Source organism: Excalfactoria chinensis, chromosome 2 (genome assembly GCF_039878825.1).
Source record: "Excalfactoria chinensis isolate bCotChi1 chromosome 2, bCotChi1.hap2, whole genome shotgun sequence".
In the NCBI taxonomy this organism is placed as follows: domain Eukaryota; kingdom Metazoa; phylum Chordata; class Aves; order Galliformes; family Phasianidae; genus Excalfactoria; species Excalfactoria chinensis.
The window spans coordinates 3,889,967-3,909,798 of record NC_092826.1 but is presented as its reverse complement, the minus strand read 5'-3'; the positions used below and the strand labels follow the sequence as shown (position 1 = coordinate 3,909,798).

Below are 19,832 nucleotides of genomic sequence, written 5' to 3'. Positions count from 1 at the left end.
ATAACACAGTATCACATGCTATAAGGAACACGGTGATAAAGATGATTTGTGCCTTCTGAAAGGTTAAAAAGCAAAACCATCCATCACTTTCTAGAGAAGTTACTGTTCCAGTATCTCTTCTGATCCTGAAAGGAAACTGCCATATCCTTAAGGGCACATGTGGCCAACAGGTGAAACAGCAAATGCTGGATGCGTTGAGAAGCGACAACTATCCAACTTCCTTTGACCAAATATCAAGTTAAAGTCAAAACTTCGCTTTTTGTCTCCAAACACCACACTTGAGTTTATCGTGCTCTTCACCTGCTGGTACATCTTTCCACAGCTCTTCGCTGTGAGCTGCTCCCCAAGTGTGTTTAATTCCATTCGCACAAGATGGAATAAACAACAGCAAAACCAAAAGTCACACACTTTTCATCCTCTGGTTACTCAGAATAAGGAAACGTACACCATGGAGAAACTATTATTTTCCTTAGCAATTGCCTCAATAAGGCGGGGGTTTATATACTTCATTCACAGAACAAGTGCAATTGAAACTAAAAAAGCAAACTGAAGGATTGTGCTTCGTTTTTAAGGATCAGAAATCTTTGCCAGGCAAAACAGTGACTTGGAAAGCAATGGTGGGGCTGGGGAGAAGAAAACGATCTCCCTCCTGGCAGCGGAACAAAACTGAGTTATCAAATGATACAAAAAAGAAAGGGTGTTTGCCTACAGATGGTTTTCAACAAGGTGACTCAGCAGAACTGAATTCTGCCCAGGAAAAACTCCTCCTGACCTCTCTGCTCAACAACGTTCAATGTGAAAATCCAACCTCATCCGGTAAAGAAAGTGTTAAATCCCATGCTGGGCACCTAGTAGTTAACTCCATGCTCAGCAATCCCCATCCTTCCCCATCAGAAGGAAATGATCCTGGTACCTTTAACACAGATTCACCAGTAGATACAGTGCTGATCTCACTTATTCGGTACTGAGATCTTGCTGTGAATGCTACAATATTTTAAATTATCAGGCCAAAGAAACTACATATTTTTGCTAGCTCAGAGAACTTTTTGGATAGCATTAATTTGCATCTAGTCTGTTTAAGGCCCACTTCAGCAAATGGAAGGATTTAATAAAGAAGCTGATGCTGTTCTTAAAAATGCAAAGCAAAGCTATTTTTACTGAAACAGTCCTTCCAATAAAAGCTGTGCATCACATTACATTGTCCTATTGTACATAAGATTGCTTTTGTTAAAAACACACAAAAAAAGAGAGGACCTGAAGGATTATCATAGAATCATAGAACAGCCTGGGTTGAAAAGGACCACAATGATCATCCATTTTCAACCCCTCTGCTACATGCAGGGTCGCCAACCTGCAGACCAGGCTGCCCAGAGCCACATCCAGCCTGGTCTTGAATGGATGGGAATCCACATGGGATGGGGCATCCACAGCCTCCTTGGGCAACCTGTTCTAGTACATCACCACCCTCTGTGTGAAAAACTTCCTCCTAATGTCCAACCTAAACCTCCCATCTTAGCTTTTAGTTTTAGATTACTAGCTACGGAAGCTAATTTCTAAACATAGCAACAAGTTACTGCCAGGGGTAATTTAGCTACTGCTAGATGGGTGAACAGAGTGAGACTGTGTGAACATACGTATACATATGTGTGCATCTATGCTTATATACTTTTCCTACCTGATTCATGATACAAACCCACATTTAAATTTCATAAGGAAGCCATTAAGGCTACCATCTCTTATTTGAACTTTCAGCAAAAGAAGAGTATTTCAATCAATGTATCATCCTCTTAAACACCGCCTTCCAGACTTTGCATTCCAGCCTTCATCTGAAGCAGCTTCCAAAGGACAGTTGTAACATTCCGCTTTGCTCGAGTGTCGCTTTTTCAAAGACAGCCCAGAATTCAAGTCCACACCAGTTCCTTCCCAAGTGCTACCACAGATAAGATCACACGTCTGCATTACACAGGCAACACTAAATGAGCTCAAAACAATCGCCTTCCTTTCTTGGACAAATATCTCAAGGTCCATCTTCTATCCCATTTCTCTTTGAACAAGGAGCAACCATTCTAATGGAAACGCATCAGCATTCTCATACCCACACTTCTGTGCCTAAGTGTGTGTAAAACACATAACTCTCACATTGTACAAAGCCAGTCGGTAGCAGAAGTTTGGACACATCTATGGTTTGAAAATAAATGGCTATGGTGCCACATCAGCCAGTGCAGTCAGTGCACCAAGTTAACTGTCAAATGACAGACTGAATTCTTCTTTCTCCAGTTGCTTTCTCTCTTAAATTACACCACAGCTACTATCTGTCTGCATTATATAGACACTGCTTTTCAAATACAAGAGAACTCGTGTTTTAGAGACTAATTACCCTAAATAACTGCCTACTTTCCTAGCACCAGCAACTCCTATACCATTTCTACCAGCGTCCCTTTGCATCACCAAGCATCTAAAATAAAACTGTGCAACACCACAATTATCACTTGTTTTCCAGTTAGTAGAACAGTAGAGACTCAAAAGATGGGAATGAGGGAGAGCAAGCCCTGAACTTTTCTCCTATGCATCAAAACCTGGCTTATATTCAACATCACCAGCAGGTCCCATCTGAACATTCCCTGAAATCACAAGGTTTACCAGAAAATAACCATTTAACTTGGAGTTGCTCATCACTCCTAGAAGATTGCGACATTAACAAGCTGCAATAAATGGGGTAAAACTCCTTCCTGGTGGATTTAATACATTTCACAACATCGCTGGCTTTCAAACAAAATCAACACAGGGTTTGGAACAGACCTACAGTTATCTGAAGACAGCAGCACCTTTCCTAGTCTAAGGGCAGTATTCAATAACCGCAATCACTTTGCCCTGACTACTCATGCATGATGCATTTCACATCACACCAATTTATTGTTTGTGAATTATTAAACAGCTCTTCACTTGGAAGATATTAAAGCAACTTCCTCCTCCTCGGAATGGGTAACTTACAGATACGCAGCAGAGCTTTCCAATTACTCTTAGCTGCTCAATTTACATCTGTTTGGTACAGTAAGGATGGTATGCCTTGCAAAATTTGGGAAGGAATGCTGCAAGCAAAAGCATCTGAAGCGCAATACATCACATCACCTACAGCTTTTAGTACCTGTAAGCTTGGTGAGATTACCACTGGTGCACAAAAAAACAAGTATCACTAAAATTGAAGGCAATTTTAATCTACTCTTAAAGTCGGAAAGAAAACTTCCCTTATCACACATTTTCTGTGCTTGGTTAGAAGAAATGCAGTGACCCAGACACCAATGTAGCGCTCACTGAAGGTCTGACCAAGATTGAACCTATTTATTTCACAAGACGAGAGATTTCAAGTTTCAAATTACTCAGCAAGGGAAGGGTGGTGGGAGGAAAGAAGCAGCCAAAACCATCTTAATCCTATCACTACTGAAGGAAAGCAATACAGACTTACTTCCTGAGAAGAAATGTGCCGGTAAACAAAATCCACACTTTCTCTTCACTTGCCAATGAAAATATTCTCAAGTCTGGAATAGGCAGATCCAAGCTGAGTTATCAAATTCACAAACATTACTTTGCATTGACGCTAGCATAAAGAGGAGGCAAAACCTGGCAACACAGACTGCACAAATACTTTACGAAGAAAGCAAGCACTATCTCAGTCCTTGGTGCAGTCCCACAGACGGAGCGCACAGAATTAACAGCAATTAGGTCAGCCCACAGTATCACAGAGCTGGAAGATTTTAGGTTTATCCTAAAAAGAGCCTAAGCATAATATGTGTGAACACAAACTTGTCCGAAAATGCTTTGAAATAATTCAGCAACAAATACTTGCTACAAGATCACACACATGCAATAAATACACCAGAAGCTTAATCTGTCATTTTTAAAGAGAAAAGGAACCATTTAGAGTGACATCTTATATATAACAAATACATCAAGATCACGTTTTTAAGATGTTACAAAGTAGTTGCTAAAGTTTTATCAATTTTTGCTGCAGTTAAACTGAAGCTTTAAGAGATTAACCCGAGGGTTAGAATAACGCTATCCAAACGTTGCTCTCATTAATATATTACCTTTCTTTGACTGTAGATATCTCACAGCCCTTATCAAAGTAGGCCAGATCCGTTTCATTTCCCTAAGGTTACACTGGTGAACAGTACGGGGGGTATCCATCAACTAAGCAACGGCCACCTTCAGTGACAAATACAGCACGAGCCATTTCTCATCTGTCCTATTTCATTGGAGGATGGTATGTCGCTTCTTCTAGAAAATCACCACAATTGGCAGGCTCAGAGATGCCATGCCTTTGTCCTTACATAACTGCTCCTGTCCCCCTTCTCCCCCCCCAGGAGGAATAAGAAGAGATTACACGGTCGTTCTCCATTTCAGGAAGGAGGCGGCTGGATAAGACATCACCACACAAGTTATGTCCTGAGAACCCTCTGTAAAGCAACCAGGGGAAGAGGGAGGGATTGGTTTTCATTTCTTTCAGTTGTTGCAGTGGGTGGGGGGAAAAATCAATACCTTTTATAGTGGCCCAATGTGGCAATCTTCTGCAAGCAGCAGTTAGCCCTGCTGTCCTGATCCTCCAGTGCTGGAGCACAAGGAAGAAAACTGATATCCCCCCACACTAAACAGCCTTCCTGAACAACAGATGGCAACATCCCCCCCCTTTTAAAGTAAGTATTTTATTCGCTATTTGTACATTACGCAAGTTTCTCTAAGGAAACTTCATTCTGACTCTCACTGTATCCCGAGGAGGTGAATCCCAACTTCATAGAATCATAGAATTACCCAGGTTGGAAAAGACCTTGAAGATCATCAAGTCCAACCGCAGCAATGGAAGTATCATCTGATACTTCCATTACCAGTTTACGATGCACAGGAGCAGGTATTGCTGTTACCCCTTCTGGGCAAACTTCATTTTTATGGAGGCAAAGAACAGCTTTGGTTCAGCTATAAAGCTACTCCAGCCACTCTTGCTGTTACCCACACAGAGCTGACAGATTCTGCAGTTCATTAGACATCACCAGAACACTGGGCAAGCTTGCTGATTTCATTCTGTTACTTCTCCCACGTGTGGGAAAGAGTGGTTAATTTCGCCTGGGCATTTCAGTGACATGAAGAAAGCGCACTAAACAAAGACAGCACCAAATACTCCTGCATGGATCCTGCAAGTAAGGAGATGCCTAAGAATGAAGTATATTCGGTTTTCTTTTACCCAAGACAGCTCACAAGCAGCTACGTCCACCTGCCATCCAGCACCACCATCCTCCCTGGCCCAGCCACCTCTGCCCTAAAGTCAGTGCCTATCTGTGATCCAAGAGCGCAGTGATGCAACACTGCACAGCCTGCTTCTCTTCCAAAAACAAAGTGCACTGAAATGAAAGTGGATGTGAGCAAAGTCAGGCTTGCAGCCAGCAACAGTTAACCTTCCACTGTTGTTCTCTGTGTAAGAAATATTTGATTCTTTGGCCATTAATAAAATGTCAAGTTGAATCCCAGCGCTGTTTCTTTCTATGGATATTTTCAGCCACAACACCAACACACAACTACTGTCTGGATTGTAATACTGTCAATACTGGTGTTTTGCAATGCAGGATAATCATGTGAATAAGTTAAACATTTCCATCCAATTATTATTAAGCCCCAATTTCAAGTCAAACCCTCTCATTGTAATAAATGCATACTTTGTGGCTAGTTACCGTCTATCATTGGGGGGGAGGGGGTTTGGTGTGGGTTGCAAGTTCTAAAACCTCCGGCAAAGAGAGATGTGCCTTCCATTGCGAACACTGCCACTTCACGGCTTCTTCCAAAAGGTACCTGACAGCAGAATCACACTCGGTGCTTTAAAGCATTAAAACAAAAGTCGTGAAGCCTCCAAAACGTAAACCTACAGAGCTCAGTACAACAGCTTTTGAAAGCAAAGAGAAAAACGTTACATTTTCCAGACGAAAGAAAATCCAGGTGATTGCTCCCTGTTCTAACTGCACAGGTGAACATCGCTTGGGAGAGAGATACTCATAGGTGATAAAACGTTCAAGAGGGAAAGAGGGATATTTACAGGCGAAAGAGCATTGAAGAGGGAAAGGGGAAAATGCTCGTAGGTGATAAAACACTAAATTAAAGAGAGAAAGAAGGATAAATAACGCAGACCACGCGTACCTTTAGCCCAGCACATCGGGAATGGGCTGCAGCCGCTCTTCTCCATACAGACAGCACCTGCTGGCTGCGGGGCCTGCCGGCCTGCCCCCCCCCGGCAGCAGCAGCATGCACCCGAGCTCGCAGGGCTGCAGCCCGGCTCCGGCGGCTCGCTCTCAGTGCCGGGGCTGCCGGCGGTCCCCGGGGGCCGCCAATTCGGGCGCGGGGCTGCAGCCGCCCGCGGCCGCCGGGAGAACGGGCGCTGCCTCCATCCTCGGCCAGCCCCGAGCAGGCAGTGCCCTGCCAGTCCCTTCCTTCCCTCAGCGGGGAGGGGAGGAAAGGGGAGGCGATTAGCGAGCGCCGCATTAATATGCTAATCTCTCCCTTCTGCTCAATGCAGCCGGCAGCCTCCTGTTTACAGAACTGACAGCGGCTTCGCAAATCGACTGAGCTGTAAATCAAGCCTGACCCGGGTCATGTCTGGAGCTGCGCTCGCCGACCGCTTTTTGTTCCGCTGCGGCTCGCAGAGCCCCCCCCCCGGCGTTTGCTTTGCAGGAACTGCCCCGGGAGGAACAATGGGAGGCGAACAATGAGCGGCTCCGGCTCGTCCCTGCGAGAATCCGCCCGGCAGCGCTGCGAGCGCTTCCCCGTCCGGAGACCCTTCGGTGGGCAGAGCCTCACAGCGCACCAACTCCCAGCTACTTCGGAGGGAGAGCGACCGACCGGCCCTACAGCGTCAGCTGCTCTGCTCCACAGCCGCGAGCAAACGGGGCTGAAAGAAGCTTGGCCGTAGGTGGATGCATTGGAAAGAACACAGCAAAAGCCATTAAGAAAAAAACAGAAAGAACCACCCGATAACGTAAAACATCTCCCCCCCCACCCCCAAATCCCTCAAACCCGATGCCGCTGATGAATCAGCAGCACTCTCCGTGTCAGGGCTGCTTTATATACCTCTGCTCGAAAGGCAAAGGTCGGTGCGAGTGTACACAGGCACACACTGCAGTCACGCTGCACTAAGTTTGCTCTCAACCTGCGGCACAAAACCTTGGAGCTACTTAACAGTGTTTTTATTTTTGCCTTTTTAAACGTTTGAGTGTCAATACTGGACAAGCACGTGTTCATACACAGCAGCAGATGGATGTGGAAGTAAAGAAAATACCTGCCTTACCCTTTACAAAACTCAGTGATCCCTACAGGTCCCTCCAGCTCGGGGTATTCTATGATTCTGTGAGCTGGCTCTGCTGAAACACACATTAAACCCAACAGGAGCATGACTCACACAGCTCAGCCTCTCCATGTGTTAATCTTTCCTCCCTCCCAGCACTCGGCAATAAGGCACAAAGCTTATCCTGGTCCATAACCAAAAGGCAATTAATCCCAAGCCAACAGCCTTCAACTTAACCTACCTGCCTACTTGTAAGCAGCACAAACTGATCTACAGCATGTATTTAATTACTGCTTTCTTTTTTTTTCTACCCATAGTGCTGCCACGTCTTTGCTCGATACTCCAACACTGCAGGGCTACAGTGGTGTGTGTCAAAACTCTCAATAAATACAGCTGCTGCTTTTAGAAGCACTACTTTCTTCTATGTTTAAAAGAGAAAACAGTCGCACACACAAAGAAAAACCCCAGGCCACAAGCAGGCCATCCGATGTTCTGCATCACCGCTCAGGCACAAAGCTCTTTCTGGGGCTAAAGAAAGCCAAAGGGGCTGAAGACATGCCTGGATGTCTCCCCCCACCTCCCAGGAAAGTTTTCAAAGCCCCCCGAGCGCTCCACAGACAACCAAACACTCCCAAGAACAGGGTGAGTTATGTTTGTCCCAGCAATATCTGGAACACAACTCATTACAGCGGTGTCTGCGGAAGGCTCACGGAGGACGGTTGTTGCTCCAGCCCGCGGTGCAGGAAAGCTGATTTCCCGTATCCAGCTCAGCCACCGGCTTCCTTCGTGACCTTGAGCACATCAGCCTTGTTTTGCTCTGGCTCAGAACTGAAAGCTGCAGACGCTTCCCCCAGTTTTCACCAAGTTTGTTTGGTCTGAGCATGAGGGTGCAAAACGTGAAGTTTGTGTTTCTTCCAGACCATAAAAACCAGGATCTTACATTGAACAAAAAGGGGGGGCTAAAAAACACCAAGGCCTAAGACACTGTCTGTTTTTTGCAGTCCTCACTGTGATCACCCTCATCTAGGGCACACTCTCCTGTTGTAACACCCCACTCCAAAGTGAACACCAAGTATGGCACAATTTCCATATGCTATTTGTATAATTTCACCTGCACTTCACACTACGAATAGAAATGCTCAAAATAAGCCCACTGCTTCCTTGATGCTAAGATATATGTATTTTTTTCATTACTTCTTTTCTCGTTCTTGGTGCAGAAGTTATCTAGTAGAAACACGCCAACAACACAGTTTTCAGTACAACAAAAGCCTGATGCATGGATTTGGTATTCCGAATTATGTTGGAAACCCCAAAGCTTCAGGCTGTTGATGGTCTGCGATTTGCAAGAGCAAATTTATTTTATTTACTTTTTTCCCCCCCCTCATTATTTTTGTTTTAATTTGGCCTGAAGGGCTGGTCCTGTCTCATAGCGAAACCAACTGCAAAAATAACAAAGCCTCATAGAATGAAAGGCTGAAGAGTCATTTTATTTCTGCATCAGTTAGTATCTATTCATCAAATACTGATCAAACCAATTGGCAAGTTTGAGCAGCCTTGGGAAGGGAAGGACAGCTAAACTGACAGCACTAACCGAGACTTCATTGCCCTGAGAAACCAAACAAAGCTCAGTATTCAGAAATGTAGGAAAGGAAGTCCCTCCAGTAGTTTACTGGATCCTTGAGAGCCAACATGTTCATTGTAGAATCACAGAATCATGGAATGGCCTGGGTTGAAAGACACCACAATGATCATCCAGTTTCAACCCCCTGCTATGTGTAGGGTTGCCAACCACCAGATCAGGCTGCCCAGAGCCACATCCAGCCTGGCTTTGAATGCCTACAGGGTTGGGGCATCCACAACCTCCTTGGGCAACCTGTTCCAGTGCTTCACCACCCTCTGTGTGATAAGATCTGTATATTTCATCTAAAAGACAGAAAACAAACATCCCTTCACTGCATTCATTTTACTGTTTACTATTCTTGTGCTTGCAACCCACTGCTCCTCATTCACCTCCCCTGCTTGTTTCTTCTCTAGCATATGGACTTTGCCTGAACCGCACTTTGCCAAAGGCTTAAAAGAGAGCACATAGTGGTTCATGAGCTCAATAAAGGAACTCTGAAGGCAACAGAGATGCTCAGTCATCATTATGCTGGTACTAGAGCTGCTATTTCTTATTCAACTATGAGCACTCTGGCAGATAAAACTGAGTAAGAAGTGGTATTGTATTTCAGGGCATCAAAATTTGAGTTCTCTGACAGAACTCAACTCTCTGCAATACGGACAAAAACAAGTTCCACATTCTAGATTAGAATAAGGGCTTCATTCTTCATCAGGAAACACGTAACAAGGACTTGGGAAATAACCATTACAGATCCAATCCAGAAGCAAAACAACAAACAACAACAAAAGCACAAACTATCCTTAAGATCCATCCGCCTGGTTGGTTCCAAATCAACTAACCAAGAAAATCTGGATTTGGAGAAGTCTTCATTTTGAAGTTGTAGCAGAAGTACAATTACAACACAGAGAAGGACCTCGTAACTTCAGCTGATAGCCTGGAAGAGAAGATGTTGAAGGACTCGCATCGTTGTGCTTAGCTGACCAGAGGAAGATGTCAGTAAACCAACAAATTCATTCTAAGTTCTAAAATATTTCTCATCTGTTTCAGACATTTTTCTGGCAAATAAAAATAATCAAAGACTGAATTTTTTGTTATCCTCCACCACTTGGTAAGCTTTATTAATAAGATTTATAAAATTAATAATTAATGTAAGGCCACAATTCATGGAAAGAACAGCTTTGAAGTAGCATATTCTAACCTTTTGAGCCATTACCACATAAACTGGATTTACTATTCCCTGAACATTTTACTTTTGGACTTTTTTTTCCTTGAGACACAAATCCTCCTTAATTTCCATGGATTTTTCCATCTACTGTTAATAAAATACCCCTTGACCAGCAGGATCTGGCTTTGCATGGCCTTGGAACAGCTGACACGGATGGAACCTGGCACTTTTACTTTCAGTCTCAGCCTGCGGATGGTGGTGGAGTGGGGAAGGCAAACAGAGTTGGTCACTGAGACAGGAAACAAGGAAAGTATCGCTAAGTTTCCCAACACTTCTCCCTCCCTCCCTCTTCTCAAAGAATCCTCTGATGTTGAGGAACACAAGAAACAACATGCAGCGCCCTGACCCACAGTGTTAAGATAACAGTTAGAAGGACCATTAGAATAGCTCTGTTTTTATTATTTCATAAGTACAGACTGGCCATTTCCAAAACCCATACAGACTGCATTAATTCACAAGCATGAAAGTCACAGCATCTCCATACAGCCTTCCAGCCCATTCAACATTCTCAAAGTCTTAGCGTAAAGAAATGTAAAGTCAGCATTATGGTTTAAAATTACCTTTTCCTTAGGGCATTAATTCCAATCTTCTGCTTCTTTGGATTCTAGGCTGCTTACAAAACAAAACACACACCTGCTACTGTTCTCAGGATGCTTTTTGAGAAGTTCCTTCACAATCCCAGTGCTTCCACGCAGTGATAGTCCAATCCATGGGGACTTAGAGGTGCAAAGATCCAACCCTACATACCTTGCTCATTTGTTTAAGGCAAAATGAAGTGTGATATTTCTGCCTCGTGATAGGCTCCTCATGCTTATCACTTTGCACTGTTTTTCTCTTGGATGTGGAGAAGGGGGCACAGTAGTGAGAGAAAGCTATCCAGATTGGCCACTGGACTGATTACATTTCCTCTATTTATAGAGAAAAGACACTGTTTATGGAGTAACCACAACAGAAAGCATCTTGAGGAAAGGTTCTCAACCCTTTGATGCTGTCTAAAGGAAACAAACTCTGCAAGGATTTGTTTTGTTCAGCAGAAGGGATCACAAGTGGATCAGCTGAACTTGTAGATGCTCCTTAGAACCCATCTTCATAAATTCAAAGGAAAATGAGAAACATCATCCTAGAAATGTGACACTAAGAATTGTCTTAAGTGCTTGTTCATATCTGAGCAGCCTTTCCTCTGATCCACTTAATAGCCAATTACACAATAGGAAGAAAGCTATGCAGCCACAAAAGGTCCAGTAATTTTCCAGTAATGGCAGTCCGGACCTGTTGTTTCCCTTGTCCCACCAACTTCTTCATATGCTAAATACAGAGCTAGAATAACAACTTAGCAAAAAAAACCAACACATGCTAAACAGATGTTTACAAGTTGTGTCTAATTTATGTATCGCTGCACCTCAGAAGAAAGCGTGTAATTTTCAAAGACTCACAGCGTTACATAAAACACAAATATAACATTAGCTGCTCCCTCAGATATTCAAGTCACTAAATGCAGTTAAACGGAATATAAACCAATAAGCTGACAAAAACGCAACACCATTCCATTTATATTTAAAAAACCTGGCCAAACAGTAAGCTTTGTACTTCTTATTGAAGGAAGAGTAGCATGAAGGCTGTGATAAATATCTATCCAATGTTGAGGTTTCAGTGTTACAGAACGGTCAAGCCTATACTGACATAGAATGGCCTGGATTGAAATGGACCACAATGATCATCAAGTTTCAACCCCCCTGCTATGTGCAGGGTCACCAACCATCAGACCAGGCTGCCCAGAGCCATATCCAGCCTGTCATGCAAGTCTAAGGAAACATGAAACGTAAAAACATTTTTTACTTGTCTTATTAAGGTTTTGTAAACACAAATATTAAGGCTGCTCAAACAAGCAAATTCTGTGCCTAAACTACATTTAAAAACCAAGAAACCAGAAACGCAAACACCCCACTCCGCCTTCAATTAGCATAATTTAGGTTCAAAGTTGTTAAACTCAACAAATTGAGTTTAACTTTTTGTTTAAGACAGTCACCCCTGGTAGAGACAGGCGTAGTTTAGCCAAAATAAATTGAACTCTTTCTTACTTTAACCAATCCCCATTGCAGTGTTATACCAAGAGGTGCCCTTCCCTTTACAGGAACTTTCTTTTATGTCTCTCTGCCTCATGAAAAGGGCAATAAACCTTCAAGGACCACTTCCTCAGGTACTCAGGTAGTCATTCCTCAGCTATGGGGATCAAAGGTTAAAAGAAAAAGGTTCTGAGTGACACGAGGACAAGGCAAAATCCATCACCTTAAATAGCCTCATTTGTCTGTCCAATTAGAACAGCATCTTGTCAGCACTGTTCTGTCAAAGAGGTTTAACTGTTAAAGTTGCTGTATGCTGATATGAAAGTGCCCAGAAAACACGAGTATAGTTTGCTCAGTTTTAAGAAGGCTTCCACAATCTCACCACCAAACAAAGCCCAAGTTGTTTTAGCTAACCAGCCGCAACACTGAGATACTGAGGGCAAGTCCATGTAAAAGCAGTGATTATTTCGCTCTGTACAGTGCAGCCTCACCTCATGCATCAAGTGCAGTTTTGGGAGCCAAAATATAAGGACATAATTACTATTAAATTAATATCCAGTTTCTAGCAATGGTAGACAGAACACTAAAAAACCTGACAGAAACTTGAATGACCTACATTGCCAAATGTCAGAGGAACAACACTATTGGCACATAACAGCATCTGACAAGGCCAAGAACTCATCAGTTTCATAGTACTGAGCTGTCAAGAACCACTTCCAAAGAAACTGCGGTGTTAATCTCCACAGCCCTATTCGATGCCTTTCAACCAAGGCACAGTACTCGAGTTTGGTTTTGTTTTCTTTTTTTAAATGAGAAGAAGGAAATAAGACAAATAACTGAATGCATAAACAGAAGGCAACTAAGCCTTGTGCTGCCCTGTTGAAACAGCGATTAAAATATAATAAGCTAACGTGGAAGATAAGTTCAAGCATCCTGAGATGGAGGCACTGCAAGAAAAGCAGTGCAACAAAGCCATTAAACCGCCTTCTTAATAGGTTAAATGACTTCAGTTTAGTCATTTTTGTCTTTGCATAGAAGGACAAACCTCCTTTTCTCCTCGAGCTTTGAAGGAGGCAGATCATTAAACACTGCCGATCATCATCTTCCAAACTTGTACTTAAAATCCTTCTTTAATAAGTTCTGCATTCAAGGATGTCATTAATTCAAACGCAGGCTTGTATGGACTCAAAGTGCAGCTGACCTGCTAATGAAAACCTGGAAGTTTAAAAGAAGCTTTCTAACACTTCTGCAAGATGAGCTGAAATACAACCACAGTGTGTGTTTACATCCTGGTGCATCCAGCCTCTATAAATTTCTTTCAAGAAAGCAGGTAAATCTGTATCCCAAAGATAAGATAATTCTGGAAAGTTCCAATACTACTCAACATTAAGTCTTCCTGAATAAGTTATTGCTCGCTGCTGAGCAGAGAAACACATCAATCAGTACTATAGCAATGAATCTAAATGGAGACTAAGTAGAGACTTCAGATGTCTTTCATTTTGAAAGGTATAAATAAGACTATCTGGAAAACAATTTTGTGCCACAGTTAATTTCTTGAGAATTTAAGAAGTCTTATGTCCTAAGTCTTAAGCATAATTCTAGCCCACTAATGGAAGCCTGAGCATTTAAAACAAACTTCTTTCAGGAAAAAAATATTGAGGAAAAATGTGTTTGCTACAAGAATAGACATTTATTAGCTTGGCGTCCCATATGAAAACCTAAAGCACAAATAGCTATTAGTTAACTTCATACATGCAGCTTTACACTGAGAATTATCATATAGTCTTGATTGTTGTAGGCGTAACTTATAACAAAGCTTGAGAAGAGCTCAACCATGTAATGTTTTTCCTCCTGCCCACAATGTTCTACTTCAAACAAGTTGATGTGTATTTTGGGAGACAATCGCAGGCCGCTCCCAACTCAGGTCATGCAGAACAAAAAACACCCTAACAACTAATATTTTATATAAACTAAATCACTCAAGTTCCAACTTGATTTCCAGAATCCTTTTTTCAGTAATACTGCCATCCTCACCCTCCCTTGACTTTGCATTTGTTGCTACCACCACATTAGGTACTAACACACTTACAGTGTAACAAGCACCCTCAGTGTACTCCTCAAACCTCAGGTGCCACTGAAACACACTGCTAGTCAAGCTCGATTCCACTTAGTAACACCATGAAAGTTTTACCAAAGTGGATAAAGTCACTGCTCGGTTGCTTAGGTTGCTCCAGCAGCAGGATGCTACAATTCAGGATGTGAATAATGTGAATATAACCGGACAGAAGACCAATGTGGTGTGCAGTTTAAGAAAGGTCTGTTCAATGTTTAATTTCTGCCAGTTGAAAGAACTGCAAATTGGAAGTACTACAGAAATCAGCAGAAACTGTACTTTTCTATAGTGTCTTATAAAAGGCTAAATGCAGCACAGGCATAAGCAGGACACTGCTCATATACAGTAATTATTAATATTTTTTGTTGTTGTTTTTCAGCTCTCTTAAATTCCCATCTCCTTAACAATTACCATTAAAAGATTCCCTAAAAAAGTGCACCTGCACAAGCAGGTATTTCTTACAGCCAAGTCCAGCTGTACTTGGGCAGGTTTAGCAAAGGTCCCCATTGCAGTCAGTGCACCAGCTCCATTTCTCTTCTGCAAGAGAGAGGCGACCTTCCCTTTTGAGAAGCGCAGCAACATCCATTATACAGCTGCTCCCCAAGGCCAAACATCAGTCCCTCCTGCAACAACATGAAAAATGTCACGTTTCTGTAACCTTGGTGCAGCCCAGACAGAATTCTACTTTAGATCCAGATTAAGTGTGCCACTTGAGTAGCCCTCATCAGCGTGCCTTTGTATATCTCATACCTCGACTTCTGGAATTCCTCCACTCTTAGATGAGTCCATAGAAGCACACAAGAACAATCCTAACTGTGCGTGTCCCCAGAACGTTGGGAGCTAGACAGGAAGCAATACAGAAATGTACTGAACTGCTGCTGATTTGTTTCAATGTTTTTCGAAGAGATCAGCCACCTTGTTAACGTTTACAGGAACATCAGTGCAGGAGATGAAGGACTTTCCATTTTCATATTATCAATTCCCATTCTCCAGTTTTTCACGCAGTTGTGCCATAAATCAAGTTATACATGCATCACATGTCACTTTTTGAGCTTCAGAGCAGACTACACCAATGGCTAGGAGTGCCATGCTACTCAATTCTCCTGACTTCAATCCCAGAAGTTCAATACTCTATATTGAAATTTCTTCTCTATAATGAAACCTTTTTCCTTCTAACTCGTCTTTTTCTTCTGTCTCTCTCTACATATATACACACAATGAGCAAAAGGCAAATTTCTCAACTTGAGGTCATTTTGCAGACCAATTCTAAGTACCCAAGAATAAGACACAAGAATGTCAATGGAGCAAAGGAATAGTTATAGCCCTCTAATGAAGGAGGCTGCTCTTCATCCTAAGTGCTCTTGATTCCTTACATCTCTAGAAGCTTGATAATTAAAGTGGTATTAAGAGTAGATACACAAAACACCCGATAGAGCATTTTTCTTTCTTCTTTTTTATTATTACTGTCAAGTTCACATACGATTCATTGTTAGGTCTAGAATTACAGAGGTCTTCTCATTAGTTCAAAACTCCCTAAGCATATTTTGGAAAGTTACAAGTGCCATAGGTGTCTATTTAAAGGACACAATTACCTTGCAATAATTATTTTTCCCAAACCAGGCCACAAATATCAGGCTGACAATAGGTAATACTTACAGTGCAAGACAGGTCCCAGACAGAACCTTCAAGCACAATCTGGCAGCTGTGTGCAAGTAGAAGAGGGAAGAAAGAGCTACTTTAACTGCATATTTGTGCTGCTAGTACTACACGTATCAAAGTCTAAGAATACTTTCTGTAAGCATTTACACGAATAACATTTCACTCAAAAACCTCGCAGTATCTACACCTAGAATTTATTACCATTTAGTAAAACTCTGGAATGCTCAGAGGCATCCAAGTTGCATTTACAGAACACCCCCCATCAGCACTGCACATTCTCTTTCTAAAACAGATTCACAAATGCGTCACTGTAGATACCTTCTTCCTCTTCCACTCCTCTCACACTGTTACAAGAGAAGGAGGTTCTCTCTGCTTCTAAATAATTAAGTTTATATAGTCCTGTATTTTCTGAGCCGTAGCAAATCCAGTTACGCCCTAAACCAATTTCAAAATAAACAAACCAGGATGTGGTAGCATTTCAAGCTGGCTTAAATGGCATAGCTGCCTTAAAACACTATCAAATTAATACTCACCATTATGCTGATGAAATGTCTTCAGCATGGAACAATAAACTCATTAACTTAGCTATGATAATTACTTGTAAGTCTGCCTCTAGCTTGCTGATGCTGCAGGAATTTATCCTTTTGTTCATGCTGACACTGATGAGAAAAGCAAGGGCTTGATGAAGAATAGATGGATCCTGTGGGTCAACAACTGGCTGCACAACTGGCATTGCCGAGGTGGTTCTGTCTGGGATCCTCTTTGAGGAATGAACACTTCATGCAGAACTCCAAAAAGGGCAAACAGGAGTGTCTGGGTAACTAAAGGCTGTTCAAGCCTTACCTTCCTCCCTGAGGAGGTGATGAACAGATCATGTTCAAAACATACAAGTACTAACAAGATGATCAGAAGCATTCAGCACAGACATGAGAATGAGAAATCACTCCTGACCAACCTGATGGAATTCTACAATGAAAGGAAGAGACTGATGGACAAGATATAGTTAATCTTTACTTCAGAAAGGCTTTCAACACTGTCTCCCATGACATCTTTATGGATGAAATCAAAGTATTGACTAAATAAATGGACAGCAAGATGAACTGAAAACTGTCCGGACTGTCAGACTCAATGGCTTGTGGTCAGCAACCCCAGGCAGAGACCAGACAGAACAAACAGAAGATTAACAAGATCATTCTCTAAAGGGAAAAACACCCAGAAATACTAAGTTACATAGATTTTAGTCATATTTAATATACGTCAGCATCTCAACTCTATGACATGTCAGACTCACTGATAAGAAAGTTATCCCTGTATCCAAAATATGCTGGTGCTTTTGAACTGTGTGGACACCAGCTACAAAATATGGATGGAGGCAAGGGAAGGGTGGATAAGGGCAGTGTCAAAAGAGCAGTCAAAACAGGCAAAGCAAGTCACACTATGAAGGTTTGCAAACACTTAAATTTCAATATTTCAGCTGTCTTCTCCAACCTCCCTAGAACATTCAGTACAAAATGCCAGATACCTAACAGCAACAGACCAAGGACAAACGTATTGCTTTACAAGTGTCAGAGGTATATTACAGAGAAATGGTATTTTACAAGCACAGATGATTGTTAAAAATACACTATAAAGTTTTAAAATAGGAAGACTTTGCATACAATAGCAAGGAAAGCTTCCTTATTAAGCTTTACAAGCAGCAATTCTCGTCCATTAGGAATAGGAGTTTTGCAGTACAGCATTGGATGGTGAAATCAAAGCTATGAAGTCACACCAAAAGAAGCTTTCTGAACTTTGAGAGGCACACAGACTGCTATCCTGAATTAACAGCACTCACATTTTATCAACTAAAAATCACTAATTCTGCTTCATCTGGCTTTTCCTCAAGCAATGTTTGGTTTTCCATCTTTTAACACTGAAAGCAGCCTTGCATTTCAAACCCCCCCCCCTCCCTCCACACACACACACACACACACACACTCTGGTCTGAAAAGCAACACAGCATTTTAAGTTGCAATGTTCAGATTTATCACAGCTGATGCTGATCTAGGATAAGGAAAACCTAACTTCATAGCACAGCATTAAACAACCACCTTGTATCTGGCAGCTAAGAGGGAAGGCAGCAGCAGGTTGTTACAAGGCAGTGTTTCTCTGGAAGGTGCCAGGAGATTAATCTGGTTTAACTGAAGGGATAACTAGCAGGCTTTCTGTAGGAACACACTAACACACTGATGGAATGCAGATGCATTTTTATTTCAGGCTGAGCAACATCTAAACAAAGTTGAAGATGCACCACCCCATTTCTTTCTTTTCTGGCCCTAAACAAACACGTGGAACTAAAACTAGTTCCAAACCTATTTCAAGATAACAAAGGCATCATACATGCACAGACAAACTAAATGACATGCCATATGTTAAAAAAAAACAAACAAAAACATCACATGGGCAGCAAACATGCTGAAAATCTGAAATAAGGCTACACAGACAAAGGATATTCAGTTGGAAGGGACCTTTTAAGGTCATCTAGTCCAACTTCCCTGCAACAAACAGTGACATCTATAGCTGTTATAAATTCAGAAGGGAACAAAATCCAGGTTTTAATCCCAACAGCACTAACAAAGATTAAAAGCATTTACCATAGAAAACTGGCCTTTCATTCCACCAAGCATGCTGTGAGCATGCTCACATTCAAGGATAGCTTCAAATACACACAGGAACACTTGGTTCTGCCTGGCTGTGAAATGACAGTATTTTAACACATTGCTTTCCAAGGCCCTAATGGTTTACATGCCAGAAACTCTACAATCATACCTAGGGACCCAATTTACAGGCAGTAAAACATCCAAGTAACCTACTGACTTCAAAGTAGTGATACGGCTTAATGCAGGGTAACTCCCCAGTAATGATTTAATGATTGGATTAGCAGCCCAATCAACTAATGCATTCAACTACACACAATCATTTGTACAAGAAGACTGCTATAAAATCAAAGTGAAAAGGAAGTTTTCTGGATGACTCTGGTACACCACTGACCACAACAAGTTTATATGCAACACAACCTCAAGCACGACACTATAATGAAGACTATTTCAAGTGTTTTCCTTGCTACCGTAAAGGGTTCAAATACTGCAAACCCCTCCAATGTACTGTGATACGAAACTGAGTACTGAAAAAAGAAAGCAGGAGGAGGCAGTGGGAGCATTTCTAGTGACATCTATTGTCCACTGTTAAAAGTGGCACCCAGAAGAAAGTTATGTTCTCCAAAACTTGAAATAAACAAGAATGAGTTCTAATGACAGAATTAAAGCTTCCCATCTAAATGCAGAACTTCATCTTTATTCAAATGCATTGCATCTTTCTTCTTACTCCTCCAGCCTATTTCTGTTGAGTTTTAATCCCATCGTCCAATGTGCTTGCAACCCTTTTTATACTGCTGTCACTTGTAGATTGAATAAGCACATTAAGTCCATCATCACGGCCATTAATGAAGCCATTGTAATGCCACAGGACAAGTCAGACCTTTGTGGGACTCCTTTCCATATACTCTATTCTTCTGACAATACTTTAACCAAGTTTTAAAACAACTTTCTTTAACTTGCTTATCTTTGAATAAATCAAATCCCTGCTACAGTCAAATTCTATCATACAGACTTTCTAGCCTATATGAAGGCTCCTTATCTTGTGGCAGAATCGAAGCTAACGTTTCAAAATCTTGGGCAATTATTTGCCCTTTATCAGTATTCAGTGCTAAGAAATACAATCAGGACACCCTCCCCCCCAGCTTCACAAACTGAAAAGAATAATCTCACTGTGACTCAAACTCACAGCATCAGACC

The 19,832-nt window shown here is 42.0% G+C and overlaps 1 protein-coding gene across 9 annotated transcripts in view; it reads right to left on the bottom strand.

The window, feature by feature from the left end:
* The window catches only part of PTK2 (protein tyrosine kinase 2), a 175,874-nt gene that overhangs the window by 119,443 nt on the left and 36,599 nt on the right, over window positions 1-19,832 (bottom strand). For 5 of the 9 annotated variants that reach the window (XM_072328184.1, XM_072328185.1, XM_072328187.1 and 2 more), the window contains exon 1: window positions 6,178-6,316. The exons of the other annotated variants lie outside the window; for them this stretch is intronic. In XM_072328184.1, coding sequence (XP_072184285.1) covers window positions 6,178-6,223 — 46 coding nt within the window. In that variant the 5' untranslated portion in view covers window positions 6,224-6,316. Of the gene's footprint in view, window positions 1-6,177; window positions 6,317-19,832 lie in introns of those variants that run through there. 9 annotated transcript variants of the gene reach the window in all.